Source organism: Trichoderma harzianum (genome assembly GCF_003025095.1).
Source record: "Trichoderma harzianum CBS 226.95 unplaced genomic scaffold M431scaffold_23, whole genome shotgun sequence".
NCBI lineage: Eukaryota > Fungi > Ascomycota > Sordariomycetes > Hypocreales > Hypocreaceae > Trichoderma > Trichoderma harzianum.
Window position 1 is genome coordinate 210540 of NW_020209271.1, and position 16811 is coordinate 227350.

General features: G+C 47.0%; 8 protein-coding genes across 8 annotated transcripts; 5 read left to right on the plus strand and 3 right to left on the minus strand.

The window, feature by feature from the left end:
* Positions 1-280: 280 nt before the first annotated feature.
* M431DRAFT_546390 (hypothetical protein) lies at positions 281-1310 on the plus strand (the record flags this gene model as incomplete). Its single annotated transcript, XM_024921213.1, has 1 exon — positions 281-1310. The coding sequence occupies one exon, from the start codon at positions 281-283 to the stop codon at positions 1214-1216; it is 936 nt and encodes a 311-aa protein (XP_024768387.1). The 3' UTR covers positions 1217-1310.
* Positions 1311-1571: 261 nt separating this feature from the next.
* On the plus strand, positions 1572-3494 carry M431DRAFT_513488 (hypothetical protein). The gene is made up of 4 exons (XM_024920032.1): positions 1572-1670; positions 1729-2247; positions 2331-2477; positions 2527-3494. Exons 1-4 carry the CDS (start codon positions 1611-1613, stop codon positions 3409-3411), a joined length of 1611 nt encoding a protein of 536 aa, XP_024768388.1. The 5' UTR covers positions 1572-1610; the 3' UTR covers positions 3412-3494.
* A 277-nt stretch (positions 3495-3771) lies between these two features.
* On the plus strand, positions 3772-5765 carry M431DRAFT_99323 (hypothetical protein; the record flags this gene model as incomplete). The annotated part of the gene is made up of 3 exons (XM_024925139.1): positions 3772-4016; positions 4463-5262; positions 5320-5765. 3 exons carry the CDS (start codon positions 3772-3774, stop codon positions 5763-5765), a joined length of 1491 nt encoding a protein of 496 aa, XP_024768389.1.
* A 190-nt stretch (positions 5766-5955) lies between these two features.
* On the minus strand, positions 5956-7876 carry M431DRAFT_99423 (hypothetical protein; the record flags this gene model as incomplete). The annotated part of the gene is made up of 3 exons (XM_024925151.1): positions 5956-6690; positions 6766-7326; positions 7382-7876. The coding sequence occupies 3 exons, from the start codon at positions 7874-7876 to the stop codon at positions 5956-5958; spliced, it is 1791 nt and encodes a 596-aa protein (XP_024768390.1).
* Positions 7877-8776: 900 nt separating this feature from the next.
* Positions 8777-10716, plus strand: M431DRAFT_513490 (hypothetical protein). The gene has a single exon (XM_024920033.1). The coding sequence runs from the start codon at positions 8892-8894 to the stop codon at positions 10662-10664; it is 1773 nt and encodes a 590-aa protein (XP_024768391.1). The 5' UTR covers positions 8777-8891; the 3' UTR covers positions 10665-10716.
* Positions 10717-11285: 569 nt separating this feature from the next.
* Positions 11286-12392, plus strand: M431DRAFT_127723 (hypothetical protein; the record flags this gene model as incomplete). Its single annotated transcript, XM_024912343.1, has 4 exons — positions 11286-11580; positions 11646-11899; positions 11950-11980; positions 12036-12392. 4 exons carry the CDS (start codon positions 11286-11288, stop codon positions 12251-12253), a joined length of 798 nt encoding a protein of 265 aa, XP_024768392.1. The 3' UTR covers positions 12254-12392.
* An 84-nt stretch (positions 12393-12476) lies between these two features.
* Positions 12477-13831, minus strand: M431DRAFT_525225 (hypothetical protein; the record flags this gene model as incomplete). Its single annotated transcript, XM_024920608.1, has 4 exons — positions 12477-12972; positions 13002-13546; positions 13609-13689; positions 13749-13831. 4 exons carry the CDS (start codon positions 13829-13831, stop codon positions 12551-12553), a joined length of 1131 nt encoding a protein of 376 aa, XP_024768393.1. The 3' UTR covers positions 12477-12550.
* Positions 13832-14885: 1054 nt separating this feature from the next.
* M431DRAFT_513492 (carbohydrate-binding module family 42 protein) lies at positions 14886-16743 on the minus strand. Its single transcript, XM_024920034.1, has one exon. The coding sequence runs from the start codon at positions 16581-16583 to the stop codon at positions 15084-15086; it is 1500 nt and encodes a 499-aa protein (XP_024768394.1). The 5' UTR covers positions 16584-16743; the 3' UTR covers positions 14886-15083.
* Positions 16744-16811: the final 68 nt, after the last annotated feature.

The window sequence follows — 16811 nt, forward strand, 5'->3', positions numbered from 1 at the left end:
TAGTTCGTCTAATTGATTTGATTGGCTTTTACGTTCCACAATGACCATCGAAGTCGATTCATCTCACTCCCTGGTTGCCATGTTCACAATAGTTGAGTAGGATCTCCAAAATGAATGCTTTACTAGAGAGGCCTCATCTCCGTCTCGTAAGGCGTATTCGTAGAGAAGGGGGTAAGAGGGCTGGCAACACATGCCTTAACAAGGGGATATAACAAGGCCAACAGTTGTCGCATCGAAATACACGTATCACACACTTCACGTACACTTCATACCTTACAGGATGGCTCTCTCTTACCGCGATGGCATCGCTGTGGCGGAACTGATTTGTTACTGCCCTTCTGCCATTATTGGCATCTACCTCACTCTAATCAATGAGTTCCATACTACCGGCTGGCTCGACATATTTTTATTCTCGGCTATCCGTATCGTCGGCTCTGCGATTCAACTCGAAGCGAAAAACCATCCTGGTACAACCAAGTTTTACACCATTGCATCTATAATGAATTCCATCGGCCTTGCTCCCCTCCAAGCAGGCTCATTGGGACTTCTGAATCGTCTTAGCGAGAACATTGGCGGCAAAAACAGAAGCCAAGCAGAAAAGTCCATATTTCGCCTTGTACAAACGGTCATCATCGCTGGTCTCGTTCTGGGTGTTGTTGGAGGCATCAAAGCCGGAAATGCGATCAAGGAGAACGGGACGTTCGCCATTGGAAGTCTTGGCAAGATTGGTACTGGATTATTGATCGGCGCATATGCCGCGACTCTGATTGTTGCTGCAAATCTGTATAGAAATGTCTCGCTTGCAAACCGCAAATATCGGAACCTTCTATGGGCTGTGGTTGCTGCAGCATTCCCTCTTGCAGTCCGTCTTGTTTACGCGATTTTGGCGACCTTGACAGATGACAAGAACTTCAATTTTATCACGGGTAACGTCACAGCCTGGCTGTGTCTCGCCGTCATACCTGAGGCTCTTGTCATTCTTATCTATATTGTGGCAGGATTTTCGTTGGGTCGAAACCGGAATAACTTAAAAGAAGAGGATGACGTGATTATTCGTCTTGGAGAGAACCAAACGAACGTCTCGGGACAAACCACGGGACAGTCAAGCATGCCGAACCGCAAACAGAACCCTGTAGTCAGCACCGCGATCAAGATCTTCAATATGACGATCATCGGTCACATTGTCCAAGGCATTCGAGGGCGGAGCAGAGACTAACCTAAGTGCTGAGAAGAGGAAATGGTCTCGATTAATAATTGAAACGGGGCGATCTAATAGTTAGCATACTAGGCTATCATCTCTTTGGTATATATGTAATTACTTGTAACTCGCTTATATTTTGTGCAAAGACTCTTCAACACAGAGAATCCTTATCTCCGGTACTCCCTTTTAGTGAGTCGGCAGTGGCTTTTAGGTTGTGAGAATCCCAGTTTTCACTGCGCCTGGTCGTGTGAGCTAATGAAGTAAATGTATGCTGTCTCCGCAGGGTCCAAGCCACGCTAACGCGTCATAATAGCCTGCTCAACTCCTGTCATCCCTCGATAGATCTTGAACATTCCCTCGTCGTTGTCAAAGAGCATCTAAGGCTGTACTGCAAAACATCATCCGCCATATGGTTTATCGAGGCAAACCGTCACCAGCCTGCGCGCTATGTAGGAAGAGGAAGATTAAGGTTAGTGTAATACCAACTCACCGTTTGTGCACCTGGAGCTAAACCAAGACTGCCTCAGTGCGATCTCCAGAGACCAAGATGTTCACAATGCAGACGAGCGAAAGAAACGTGTACAGGGTATCGTGATCTTATTGATGTGATATTCCACGATGAAACCAACTCGACCAAATCCAAAGCTCTTACCAGGATCTGTCGCGCTCAAGCCGAAGCCCATGCGGATAATAGTATTGCAATCAACAATGCTATTTCTTTATGTTTCCTGCCATACAATATTGACGAACAAGCCAAATCGTACTTTGTCCATAGCTATGTCCTTATTCAAGAGGGCACTGCTGGCTATTTATCCGGCGTGGCTCGACTGCTAGTTCGACCAGGCCTTAACAGCGCCTTGGAGGCGGCTATGGTCGCAGTGGGTTCAGCGGGGATGGCGTGTAAAGAATCATCACCACTTCTGGAGCTGAAGGCAAGGCAAAGTTACGGTACTGCTATAAATGATATCAATGAAGCGATTCACAACACGACCAAGATAAAAGAGGCTGGGACGCTCGCCGCCATTCTGGTACTTGGACTTTATGAAGTAAGTGACATTCCGGCATCTCTCTTGCATTAGCAGATGATTTCGTTCGACCTTATGTTTCGTGTATGTGCTGATATTTCCAGATGATCATGTGTGATAGCCAACAGTCATTAAATGCCTGGTATAATCACATGCTAGGTGCACTGGCAGTGGCACATATCCGTGGCACACAGCAATTCAAGGACAGCGAAGTCGGGATGGAGCTGTTCTTGCATCTCCGATCGCAAATCGTTAGTCAGACAATGGTTTGTTGTTAGTAGTATGCTAATAAGCGTTTAGATAATATCCTGCATCCAAAGAAGTGAAGGGATTCCGGACTCTATCCAGAGACTGACGGATGAAGCCCACAAATACGAACCATTTAGATCACTGGGTCCCTATCCACTAGGTGGTGTAATCATGAAACTGTGCTCCTTGCGAGCTTGGATCAGATTGAGCCCAGATGAGGAGTGGCAAACAGCATTTGCTAAATGCATTAGTATTGGGGAGGATATCCGAAACCTGTATCACCCGATTTTACGCTCCCAAGGTCCATACACCGTCAAGTTTATTGAAGAGGCGACAGACGAAGTCTATCTAAATAAATACCGCACTTATCGAAGTCTACGGAGCGCCTGGGTCTGGGATTTGTACAATGTGGCCAAAGTCATTTTACACGAGACCATTGTTGGCTTGCTGCAGCCGCAAATCGCCAAGATCAACACCATGCCAAGAGCACTGGCAACCCAGGTCTTGACTCAATACGACGAGTCTCTTTGTGATCTCCATGAAGCAAGCTCAGATATATTCGCCTCAGTCCCGTTTTATCTGAATTTTCATCAAAAGGATGGAACTTCTGCGAAACCGGTAAACGCCCTGATTCTCATGTGGAATCTGTACGCTGCAGCTCGTCTCGAGATATGTGCAGGGCCGGCAAGAGAGTGGGCGATTCAGCGATTGCAGTTCATGGGTCATTCCATGGGCGTTAGACAAGCTACAGCACTAGCGAGTGTGTTGAAGAAACGAGCTGCATGGGAAGTTATAGAGAATAAGATGAATCCTGAATGCGAGAGCATCAAAGCCAGAAGAGCCAGAAGAATCGGCGGTACGGACACACGTTTGTTGAGGTACCTAACCGACTTACCTCCCGAACCATTAAACAGAAGGCCCGAAATTTTGCTGTAGTTTACAGATTTTGCATCCATTTTATATGTACCTGAGAAATAACTCGAATATATTGGAACCTGTTCCGCAAGTTTATACCTGGCATGAGAATGAATGTACTTGCCGGAATTTACTCTGTAGCGCCCGAATAATTACAGCCCGTATGATCCAGCCTCCCTCCTCTGTAACTGTTCTGTATTTCTGCTCACTTCGGCTTAAGCAACTAGGCGCGCACTAGTACCAATCCAGCAATCGAGTTATGTAATAGTGGCTGTTTACGTCCGGAGTTTAGCCCGTATTTAGCCAGACCCGGTAACGCAAGCTAATTGGCTAATCAAAGTCACGTGCTACTGCTACGTAAGACAACTCCGTGAAGCCGTGATGTTTGCGTTAATTTCCTTGTTGCACTGCTTCACGATCGAGGCACGCTCTTCATGTTCTCCGCCAGCGACAAGCCTTCACCTTTGCGCCAGGAGAGCGCAGCACTTGACTTTCCTTTTGCATGCTTTGATTCTTCGATTTCTCGATGCTGTGTTCTCTGCCATGATAGCCACCGCTGCCTCGCCTTCTCGAGATGTGAATGACGACAACGACGATGAATCGACTCAGCCTTTTTCCTCGCCTGGGTCAGTGGAATAGTTCTTGTGCGATTCCATCGAGCTTTGTGCTTGTATGGATAGCCGTGCCGCTCCGCTCGATGAGATTCTCCAGCAGAAAGTTGCCTGCGAAGCAAGACCGGGAAATTCCTATGCATACTTGGCACGCTTGTTGCTTCAGACAAGTCTGTCAAAATGGTAGGGGTCTTGTTGGCCGCGGATTGCGAGTAGCAGTTCATTGCGTATCGCGATGAACTTGCGTTAGTCGGTTGCAAGCCAGTTTGTGGCATGCGACGGCTTGCTCCTTTCTCGCCTCCTTATGCCAGTACTTTCTCTGCGACCATGTCATCCTGCGATGAGCGGCGGGACTTTGTTTAGCACCCTCCATTCCATGTGCCTTCGCCAGCAACACCACTAACCAATGGCCAAGTGCATCCCCTTTGCTGGTTTGATATACTGACGCGTTTATGCTCTAGACGTCCATTTGCAACGGAGCAATTCGGTGACAAGGACGAACTGACTCATTATGACAACGGCGACAACAACGGCAACGGCATCAGCGAAAATGATGATGGCCAAGAACCAGTTGAGCCAGTTGCCGGTGACCAAAATGGAGAGGCTTTCGAGGTGGACATGACATATCGAAACAATTTGTTGACTTGGCAAAATCCCGATGGCCAAATGCAACGTGTTGAGGGTCTGAATCTCGATTTATACTTGGACACGTCGACCAATACAGCTATTTTCAAAATATATGGCTATGTCTTGTTGAAAGGCAGTAAATCCAAAAGCAGTAAACAAGCCGTTTACCTATTCATACATCCCGAAACCATTCAGTCCATTACTCCGCAAACCGAACATGCCGCTCCATTGTCAGCTTTGATACAGTCTGGGCCCATACATCACTCGCTCTGCTTCTCCCTGACGGCACATCCACATCTCGTTGTTCCCAAGAATCTTATTCTGGAATCCCGACCAAAGACCAAAGCCCTTCTAGATTCCATACAAGCCCTCGCCACGGTGACGGCCTTCACTGTACATCTCAGTAATCTTGACACAGTCACATCGACACAGGGAATTTTGGAATCGGTTGCTTCGACTTTTTCACTGTCGCATAATGACAACCGCCCGTCTACCAACACAAGGCGTGCCAATCTCACAACGCTGTATGCTGGTAGAGGAGGCGAAATTGTCAATGTAAAGAACGATGTTGCCAATACCGAAGCGTGTTTGCCTCCGTACAGTGAGCCTGCGCCCAGTCGTAGCCATCATTCCAGTGAGCAAGCCGTACCCTACTATCTCAAGTTTCCAAGCTCACCCAGCTTCACTATAGATAAGCGCAAGCGCGATTTTTCCGACCATGACTTTGAGCGCCCATCCACAACCCAGGACCAAATCCTACTCATTCTCAAAAACATTTGCACTCGCCTCGATAGTATAGAAGGCCGCATGGTCAAGCTTGAAGATAAAGTCTCAGAGGCATTGGATTCTACACACAGCCGTGGAGAGGAAGAGAGGCTAGAATTATTGGAAGAGGTTGATCATCGAATCGATGACTGTATAACGGATATGAGGATCGAATCTCAAGATATAATTGAAGATCTTAAGGATGAGGTTGATGCAACTTTAGAACGACTGGATAATGAGGCGAGCGAGAGGATAGAACGTTTGGAAACCGATATTGAAGAGAATACAACAAAGGTCGTAGAGAAATGCTTGAAAAGGAAATTAACAAATGCCAGCTTGCGAATCGATGGCTCAGTATTTTTAGACCTCTAGCTAGCTAATTCAGAGCCTCTCTACTACGCAAATGACTTGCTTGGTTTGCCCGAGTCTCCCTCTTGTGCAGTAGACTGCTTCAATTAGTTGTTCGCCCATAGCTAGTCTAGCTATCCCTCCATCAATCTGTGCCAGGCATATCGAGAAACACATAGCAATTCGACATTAAGGTAGGTTCTGGCTTAATAGCCTACAACAGCTGCTTCAATCTTACGTAGCATTGTTTTGGCACAACAGTTGCTGCGTCAATGCCTTCGTACGAGCTGAGTTCCGCAGGGCAAGGCTGAAATTCGAAATTCCATACCAGCATGGCCATCACAATTCGCAGTTCCATGTATGCTAATTTCCTTCCAAAACAGCCTCGGGGTCCACCACCAAATGTTAAGAAAGGCCCGGAATTGGCGTTGTATTCGATTCCTTCGAATTCTGCGTCACCTTCGCCGTCGGATTTCGCTTCCGCTGTTCGTTGTAGCCACCTTTCCGGAAGGAAGCGACTTATATCGTCAGGATTCCATTCTCCTACACGGTCCTTTGAGCTTTGTGACGTCTCGGACCTGACAGCCTCAGGAATGTTAAATCCAGACTCCAATTGTCCTCCGGGCCCATGGTTATACATCATAATACTGGTGCCTTTGGGAACTAGATGACCTAATATTGTGACATCGGTCAAGGCCTCACGTAAAATGGTGGGGATAGTTTTTGTCATTCGCAAACACTCCTCCAGGAAGGCGTCGAGGAAAGGTGCTGGCTTTTCGATAATCTCCATCACAGTTGGCTGGCGTTTTTCGGCATGAGCTTCTGCAAAGGCCGTGCGTAATTGACGACGAAGCTTGGCTTGGGCACTCTGATTATCGGCCAAGAATTTCGTGATCCACGAGAGCGTTGTGGATGAGGTGTCATGTCCGGTAGCTACGTAGCCGAATAACTGCATCATATCCAATTAGCATTACCCGTTCCAAAGTTAACCTCACTTTACACAGGATAGAGCACTCAATATTACCTCATCTCTCATCCTAGGCGCGTTGATGTTTGGCTTTCTCCCTTCCTTCTTCGCGTAGCCAAGTTCCCTTAGGAGCATCATGTCCATCGCACATCGCATGCGATTCTCTTGCGAGTTCTCCGAAGTCAGCCTCTCAACACCCTTGTTAATTTCATCTGTAATAAATGCCTCTTTCAGAGCAAAATCTCTGCGCCAAATTGTGTTTCTCAAAATCCAATGATGGAGGCGAGGGAATGGAGATTTATATCCCACCACCACGGTTCCTGTCACCTTCATCAGAGCCGTACGGGATTCAGCTATCGGAGTGCGGTCATAGGTGACTGGATCAGCTTTGGAGCCTGCTGATTTAATTTTAGATGACTGAAGCTGTAAAAACTCATACTGCTTCTGAGTTGTTGATTGCTCAAGGGGAATGCCGAAAGCCGCTGCAAGAATAATGTCAAGAGCAACATAGTGAAGGTCCTCGTACGCAGAAAACGGGCGTCCAGCAGCTTGAGCAACTTTATATGACCACATATCAACCAGCACAGTGGCGATGTCGTAAATGTGTACTGCAGAAACCTATGGTTGAAACTTAGCATGCACTGTTTACTGATGGAAAACATAGTAATCTTACCTCATTGAGGAATGCCGGTGTCATCAAATCCCTTACAAGCTCTTTATTTCCCTTGAATCGTGGATCTCGTGTCTGCATAGCAAGATGAAAGTTTGTTCCAATAGTTCCGAAAATGTCTGCATTTCTTTTGCTTCTATCAAAGTCTCGGTGTCTCTTTGACAAGATGTCATATGATTCACGAAAGTCCGTCAAAAGCACAAACGGTTTGGGGTATGGGAACATGAAGACTTGAGAAATAGAGGTGTTCAGCTTCGTATTATGATCGTGGAAGAAACGCCTGAAATCCCCTGTCTTTTGGTACCGCCGGATGTCCAGTGAATCGCCGATTAGCCGTCTTGCCGACAGTATATTGTAAGGGATGTTGCCTGGAATGGGCTTTGGGAAATGTCGGATATAGAGTCGGTAGAGAAGGACACATATGGCAACTAGAGCAATCGGCAGAGACGGAGAAATCCCCCATGAGCCAAAAAGCCCACCTCTGCTTGCTTCGGTCATGTTCATAGCGGAATCTAACAAAGGTTCACTAAATTCTCGAACTCAATGAACTGATTAAGTAATATATAATTAATTATAACAAATTGCGTCCCCTATGCGTATTAATACCGCAAGAGTGATCATGTTGGCAAGATCATAGCTGCGATTGTACGGCTTCTTATACTACTTACGACCTCGGTATGCGAACTAACTCATTCGGAAAGTATGTCTCTGTGGCTGAACTGTTAGGATGCCGAGGGATTATGTTCTCCATAAATCATGTCATTAAGTAGCACTTCATTCGCTCGTAAAGAGTGACATATTGATAGCTAAGATGTGAAAGACTCCTTTTCTATAAGGGCTTACTCAGACCGAGAAGGATCCAAATCTTATTTAGTGTGTAGCCTATCTATGGACGATATGGAGAGTTTTGCATAAGATTGTAATAAATGCAATAGAGGATGATGTTTCATTATGAAACTTTATAAGATAAACGACTCTCATATTTTTACTGCATCGCAGTGTTGCTGCTTGCGTATTTGAGGGAGCATGGCGACATTTGAAGATGATTTCTGTGCTATGCAAACCAGAGACCACGTAATGAATATGTGCATACATAAGAAGAATATGACCACCATTCTAGATGAGTCTAGTGTAGTGGAGATGTGCGGATTGTCTGTTTCTGTATGCTAAAATTGCTAATCACTTCTCGTATCCCTCTTTTTTCTTCTTCCTTTTACAAACCCCTAGGGTAGGTAAATTCCAAGTCGGGCGTGTTGTCATTGAAGTTGGCGCAAGCTTTACAGGGATTGAATATCGCAATGCCTGCCAAGTATTACTGACGCGTTCTACTGCGGGGGACCGGCTCCTCCTCCCGCCTTCAACCAACGTCCTTCAGCCGCGTAAACACGTACGTAGATTGGGGCACCGGTCATCTGCCAATAACTCTGGAAAGATCCCATTAAAACCTCAGCTAGGTGCTATTTGATAGTACCTCCTTCATCTCTCATGCCATTTGCTTGTTCTTGCCTCGAAGATGCTTGCAGATTTGACAAGCGAAAAGCAACCCTTCACTGAGAAGGGTATATTGCCGATTGACTCAACCCCTCCGCAGCAATCTACAAAGAATAAGAGGATGACGCAGAAATGGCTCCTGTTGGCCACCATTCTTTCGATTCTGCTCGTTTGGGATCAGTTGGCTCCGTATGATTCTAACACAGCTCACAATTGTCAAGCTCCTCAACACGTCCGGACATACCCTGGGGAGCTCATTGAATGGACTTTGTGTGGAAATTTAGAGGGCAGCGATCTGGAATGCAGCTCAATCACCGTACCAATGGATCAATTCAGCAAGGAAAATTCGGGCAACCGTACTTTTAGCATCCCCCTTGCACGACTACGCAGCTCCCAAAGGGCAACCAAGAATATTATTGTGAATCCAGGTGGCCCAGGAGGTAGCGGCATAAACTGGCTCTATCGGAGGGGAAAGGCGACACAGAAAATTGCCGGCGACAACTTTCACATTTTGTCATTTGACCCACGGGGCGTCAATAACTCCCGGCCACAAGCTACTTGCTTCCCGGATGATGAAACACGCAAAGCACGATCCATCTCGCTCTCTTATGATCCCCTTGCGGATGGCCCAAAGCTGCAACCTTGGACTAGCAGCTTTGTTCAGGCGTGCTCCGATACAATGGGCGAGTATGGCCCATACATGAATACTCCGCAGACAGCTGCAGACATGAATAGCATTCTCGACGCAGTTGGCCAAGAGAATATGATCTACTGGGGTTTCAGTTATGGCAGCTTACTTGGACAAACTTACGCGACTCTGTTTCCAGAACGATCTGAGCGAGTCATTATTGACGGTGTTGTGAACCAATTCTATTGGTATACTGATCCCCTGGAAGGGGACTTTGAGGATACCGAAAGGGTCTTGGACGGGTTTTTCAACGAATGCGTAAAGGCTTCTGACGAATGCCCCTTGAATGCCTTTGGTCATACTAAAGAAGATTTGAAGAAAAACGTTACAAAATTTCTTCAGTCCCTGAAAGAAGACCCTATACCAGCCTACATCAATAATACGGCCTATGGACTGATAGATTACAGCACGATGTGGCTCCGTGGAATTTTCCCTGCCTTGTATAGACCGTCTTCTTGGTATATGCTTGCCGACACCATAGCACAACTCATGAATGGGAACGCGACAGCTGCGCTGCTTGCTTTCGGCCTGGATAAAAATAGCTCGATGGTGATGGAGCATGGAATGATAATCCATAGCAACGACGGCGCTGCTGGAAAATCACACTGGCCAGAGAAAAAGTATGAGTTATTGGAAATGCTGCAGCCTATGTGGAATTCATCATCATTTGCCGTTACACAAATGGAAGAATTCTTTACCAAAGCACAGTGGCTGATCCCAAAGGAGCATTCATTTGCTCCACGCCAAGGCGTTGAAACCTTGCACCCGCTACTCATACTCTCCACCACGTATGATCCCATTTGTCCTCTTCGCTCTGCAAAGGTGGCAAGGGAATCATTTGTAGGCTCGCGCCTAATCGAGATCGAGGGATACGGCCATTGCTCTTCCGCAATGCCGTCTTCGTGCCTTGTGCCACACCTGCGTGCGTTCCTTAACAATGGCACTATGCCAGAGAGAGATGTGAAATGCGGTGTTGACGGACCATATTTTATTACCCCAGATCAAAAGGAAGAAATTCTGGCCGGCCGATTGGAATCCGAAGAAGATGAACTTCTTGCCGCTCAGTATGAACTTGCAGGTCCGGGAGAATTGGCGAATTGGCTGTAAATAAGTATAGTAGTATTTAATCCACAGAGGACACATTCCTCTATTGACAAAATTTTAATGTCCCCAAAGGACTTCTCCGAAACATAGAATGTAAAAAGAATCACCTTAACTATTCCGTAATTTACTGTGCGATTTTTTATTTACTATCATATTAACTCCGTCAGTAGCGACGATCTTACTACTTGAGCACACAAAGGTGCTACGAAAAGGGAAATGTTTGCTGACGTAATTTTCAATAGTTTGCTCGCCGATACCATCTTATCTCCGCAAACCCAGGAAATATTGATTGCGGGAGACAAGGTGGAACTGGCGTGGCTTCTTTAATTGGATACACCAACAAAGCAAGTTGACCATGTATTTTACATGTCGTGAATGACACGGTATCATTCAAAGAAAATATCAATAATACGGAATTAAACGGACATAAATGTTTTATTGAGGGTTTATTTTGCCTATGTAGATGGTTTATGTGAATGTGAAGTTGCTGGCGGAGCACCCAGATGCTGGCACAGGTAACCCAGAGTCCATGTATATAAGAAGTGATTCCTACAATAAAGTGTTCCAAGGTTAACACAGTCTCATCTTCACAAACAGAAGGTACCAAGTATTCAAAAATTAACAATGTCTTTACTGCAATTGCCGCTTGCCGGCAAGACGGCTCTGGTGACTGGTGGGATCAGGGGGATTGGGCGAGGCATTTCTCTGGAACTTGCTCGCCGAGGTGCCAGCGTGGCTATGGTATATGCTAACCCGAGCCGTGCTGAGACCGCAAAGGAAGCAGTCAAAGAAGTCCTTTCGCTTAATTCTGGCGCAAAGGCAGTCAGCATTCAGGCAGACCTGAAGATATCCAGCAACTACCAAAAAATCATCGACGAAGCTCTGCAAGAATTGGGTGTTGAAAAAATTGACATTGTTGGTAAGTTGATTCTCCAGAAGTTGTGAGTTTGCATGTTATGCCACTGGGAAATAACACAATGATAGTTCACAATGCGGCTTACGCCGCACCCATATCAACCGAAACTACTACGGAAGCAATTTACGACGATACAATGGCAACAAACGTACGAGCTCCATTTTTCCTTACGCAAAAGCTGCTCCCGTATATACCACGTGGAGGCCGTATTATCCTTATCTCGTCTATTGCAGCCAGGCGGTTTTCGTTTGGAATGAACCAAACTGCCTATGCCATTAGCAAGGCAGCGGTTGAGGCGTTAGCTAGAAACTGGGCTGTTGAGGTGAGTCTGATAATTCCTGCTGGCTTATGGCATTCTAACTGGAATCTTAGTTTGGCCAATCCCGCGGTATTACTGTCAATGGTAAGTTCACCATCTCCCATCCTCTTTACCTGAAATGTATCGCTCACTCATGCAGCACTGTCGGTTGGATTTGTTGAAACTGAATTGGTGCAAAGCCTCTCCCCTGAGGCTCTGGAAGCCTATCGCAAGGAAAACGCCCGTGTGACTGCAGCTGCCCCAAGAAGCGGCACGCCAGATGATATTGCCCAGATCGTGGCCTTCATTGCTGATGAAGGGTCTCGTTGGGTGACTGGAAGTACTATTTCAGCCAATGGCGGGAAATGGCCAATTTAGTCAAGATCACGACGCTACAGTCTACACTTCGCTAATTTTTTGCTGTATCTATAGCGAGCTAGAATGGATACTTGTTGTATATTTAGGCTGCTTATTGCTGCCAAGTCTTGCGACTTAAGGGAAGAAGCTTAGACCCTCCAAAACACAATCATACATAGCTACGCTTCACGATGGTGGTCTTGCAATCATCCGTAGCAAAGCTAATATTAAACGATTGCTCTTTCCCGTATGTAATACAATCTGACCTGCGAATTACTTATCTGTCAGGCATCAAAAGACCGTGAAAATACTCATGTGCTACAATCTCCACACTCGTTCTCGTAACCATGTTCCCAGCTCTCTCATGTATGCCTCAGTCTTTACCTCTGCATCCCGGATATCCTCTCGACGAGTATCCATCTCGCGGTAAAAGCGGTTATCAAATCCATGTAAGACGTCTGGGATGAGTAACCACTTGACGCCACCGCCCTGCCAATGCTCTTCAAACGCAAACCGCTCATCAGGAACTCCCTCCCCGAGCCCGCGCAGGGGATTGCCAGAATGAACTTGTTCTTGTCCAACAATTCGCCACTGGGTCTCCCTGCTCTCGGGATCTGGCGTTCCGTGGTCAACTCTCGCATCTTCACGCGACAGCCGGCATGCCAAGCGCCAGGCTTCGTGCGCAAGAAAGTCGAGCTCAGCGCCAACCAATCCCACATGAGCGGGGAGCATCGACAGGTCTGCGTATCCCGGCTTAGGAGTGGATTACACAGGTCCACGCCGTACGGAACGTATCCCCAGCACAGAGCCGGCATGACGGGGCCGAGACTGTCTTTGCCACAGCGCTTTGAAGGCTTCAAGGCTGGCTTGTAATATCGATTCTCCAGCTTTCTCTCTGTTGGGATTGATAAATCGAGAACACCGGCGACGCACATGACAGCAGCCGGCGCAAGGGAATGATTGTGTATTGAGGGTAGTTGGCTGACTGCGAGCGCGAGGTTGCCTCCGGAGGCAAACCCGAGGATAGCAACGCGATTCATAGGGGGGTGAGATGAGCGATCAATGGGGATGGTTTCATCAGCTAGTGCGGCAAGCATCAAGGCTTCAATGTCGTGAACTGGTCTAGGAAACTGGGTTCTCGGTGCCTTGGAATGGTCAAGTCTAATAACAACAGTAGACTGGGTATCAGCGAAGGCACGATTCCACTCATCGTGCTCCTTATTGTAGCCTATAAACCATCTACCTCTAACTATAACAAACAGAACAGGATAGGCATGCGGCGACGGCGCATCGTGGGAAGCTGGTAGGAAAATCCTGCGCGTCATCCATCCCGTATAAGAAAACGTTCACTGTGTGATATAATGGGTATCACTAACCGAACTGGTAGATGAGGCCGGCATTGATACGTCTTGATAAGATCAGGCCTCACATTTGGAGGCCAAATGACCTCTTTTAGCCTTGAAACTCTCGCGATAAAGCGGCAAGGCTTTTGCCAGCATAGAGAATAATCGAATACAATATCTTTGTCGTCAGAGGCGGTAGTTTGTGTAGCACTGTTGGTGCATCGGTGCGCACTGGTTCACGAGTTTCGCTGCTCATCTTGGTAGATGAGCAGGTCGTTGCGAAGTGTTTGCAACTAATGACCTTTGTTCAATGGAAAGACGGTGGAGCAGACACACCGGACCAACAAAGCATATCAACGTCCCAATTAGTTTAACATAATGCTGTTTGAGAATCACTATTTGCAGCTCTAGGCATGACGAGGCAATTGAATGGAATGCTAATGAACGTGAGGAGGCTTGTGAAAGATCTTGTTCATAATCTGACAGGCCAGGTCTGATTACGTGATCTGGCTGCTCATGGCTCTAATAGCTGTATAGCACGCTGGCTGAGCTTCTACAAGTTGCGTAACAGGTTTTAGGCTACAGAAGAAATACCTTTTCATTGAATGTGAGTTTGCTCTGGTTGGACTTTAGTTTCTTGGTGAAATTGCTTCTCAGCACATCGTATCTACCGATTCCAAATTGGGCTCTATCGGGAGCGCATGAAAGCTACCAAATAAACCTGGATAGAAGCACTTGACCTATAAGTGCTTATTCTTCCCTCAGTGAATGATGTACTGTTGACTGCAAACTGCTTACTCTCATAGACTAATATGTCAAAAATGAAGACTTTACTTGACGAGAGCTAAAATGCGTGACTTAGTGATTAGTGTTGACTTGGATATGTAGCTGAGCAGCCTTCTGGAAAACAATCCCTTTCTTGCCCTTCAACAATCGGGACCAACCCGCAACATAGTGCCGTAAAGCACTGCCATAAGGTTATTATTATTTCCATCATTTACCCACTCTTTGTCACTTCGAGGCTGAGCTGCTATGTAATTTATGTAACCATTCATCATTTATATGATCTTCATCGTACCTCGTGACTAAGATCTTGACAGCTGCACTACATGCTTGTAGTAGTCCACACGCAAAGATCAATCGTGTGTATAAAATGGCCCTCATTTACAAAGAAGTAATGCTGGCTCCCCTGAAATACGAGCCAGGGTATCTTTTATTGACTATAAATATGCTCATAGCGTATTTGCTGATGAGTTAATGAGCCAATGTGCCATCAATATCTTTTGGTCTTGTAGCGCTTTCATATAAAATGGCTCAAAATATACGTATATTGATGTTGATTGGATAAGAATAATGCTAACTATCATACTAGGATGTCTTGATCCTTGCCGAAGGATCTAGATCTGCATCTGTAGTTCACTGACAGAAGATCCACAACCCTGCCTTACAGAGAAAGCAAAGATCGAGCACAGGTTACATCAAAGGATCCCTCATATGCATTCTTCCTTTTAAGCAAAACTGGCACTGATTACAAAACTCACGTCATCATTAAACGAGCCGGTAGCGTCGAATGTGTGAACACCACCGTTGCTGGCAACGTAAAGGACGTTATCGTAATGACGGAAATAACGGGTTGGGTATCCCCAAGCTCGAAGTGAGCTGCCCTGGCCATTGAGGCCGGCTTGTGGGCAAAAGGTTGCGTCTTCAGCGAACTGTTTGCTACCATCATTGGCATTGAGCAAGAGTACAAAGTTGTTGTGTCGAATGTAGCTGCCGGGGGTGTCCTTAGACTCAAACGAGAAGCATCCGCTGTTACCCAGGCCAGCTCGAACAGTCCAGCTGGCCTGCTGTTTAAGAGCGGTAGCGCTAGATGATGAAACGACCTGGGTATTGACTGTAGAGCCACTATGTGTGATATATCGCGTGGTACAGCAGGCTGTGGTGGCGCGTAGCGAGACTGAAGAACCAGTAGTGAGCGCTGGTCCACTAGTCAGCGATGTGACAGCGTATTTGGCGGCTACAATATTGGCTTGCACCGAGTTCTCAGTTGCATCAGAAGGATAACCAGAGGTCATGACGCCCTCATAAAAGGTACCTTGAGCACCATTACTGTTATCGCCGCCGATGCCGAGAATAATGGCACCTTCTTTGCTCATCGGGTTGTAGCCAGATGCTGATGGGCGCGCGCCGTTGTAAAATGTTGACAACGAGCCGGATGCAGAGTTACCGCCACGGATTGCCCATTGATTTGGCTGCCCCTTGACGGCCGCGGTGACGAATCGGTAGGAGATTGACGGATCTCCGGCGTTGTTGTGGACAGCAGATCCGGAGAATAGGCCGTTCTCAAGATCCGCCATTATCCAAGGGCCATTGCCAGAGCCGGTGCCCCAGACGGTACTGTCACCATAATAAATGGCTTCCATGTGGCCATTGCCCGTATCACGACTGCTTGTCTCGGCATTGCCATAGTCAAAGCAGCAGGCACCGTTGTAGTGGGTTCCGTCGAGAACTGCGTACATGCCTTCTGCAGCGTCGCCTTTAGCTGTGCCACTGGCGGCGTTATTGCGATAGCCAGTGCCAGGGGAGATGAAGACTCCGTACGCTTTCTGACCATTCAGCGTCACTGGCGCGCCAATTGCGCTGGCGAGGTTATCGTAGCCATTGGACTCTGGGCCATTGAAGCCACCAGGAGGGGCCTGGGTAAGGTGGTTTCCACGGCCCGACTGGTCGTATATAATTGTGATAAGGCATGTTGTGCCAGCACAGAAAGAGTCTTGGGCGGCAGCATTGGCAACACCGCTAGAAAGTGGTGATATGGTGGTTGTAGCGCCATCAGATCCTCGCTTGACCTGATACAGCGGCCCAGTATAAGCGCTGTATAGGGCACGAGTAGTGCTATGAGCGGCAACACAAGGTGTGCCGCCCGAGGAATAGATGTCACAGGGCCCAGCAGCGACCAGGGAGCTTGTGGCAACAAGGCCCAGAGCCTTACTGACACGTGAGTGCATGGCTGATAGTTTTAGATGGGAGGAAGACCAGATAGTCAACAATGCCGCACTTGAAAGTGCTTTAAAGGGTTCTTCAACAGGAGGATTAAATAGCCACCTAAACGGAATGGATATGCTGTAGAGATCACCTTCAAAGTTGTGTGGTAAAAAGCTGGCCTTTTATATTTTTTTCAGTGTCTATTTACAATGTCTTCTTCCACATTCATTGGTGCTGCTGAACTAGCAAGA

Coding starts and splice junctions, on each gene's coding strand:
- M431DRAFT_513488 (XM_024920032.1), top strand. CDS start 1,611: ATGGTTTATCGAGGCAAACCGTCACCAGCCTGCGCGCTATGTAGGAAG. Junction 1,671..1,728: donor GTAGGAAGAGGAAGATTAAG/GTTAGTGTAATA, acceptor AGACTGCCTCAG/TGCGATCTCCAGAGACCAAG. Junction 2,478..2,526: donor TGCATCTCCGATCGCAAATC/GTTAGTCAGACA, acceptor ATAAGCGTTTAG/ATAATATCCTGCATCCAAAG.
- M431DRAFT_513492 (XM_024920034.1), bottom strand. CDS start 16,583: ATGCACTCACGTGTCAGTAAGGCTCTGGGCCTTGTTGCCACAAGCTCC.
- M431DRAFT_513490 (XM_024920033.1), top strand. CDS start 8,892: ATGCTTGCAGATTTGACAAGCGAAAAGCAACCCTTCACTGAGAAGGGT.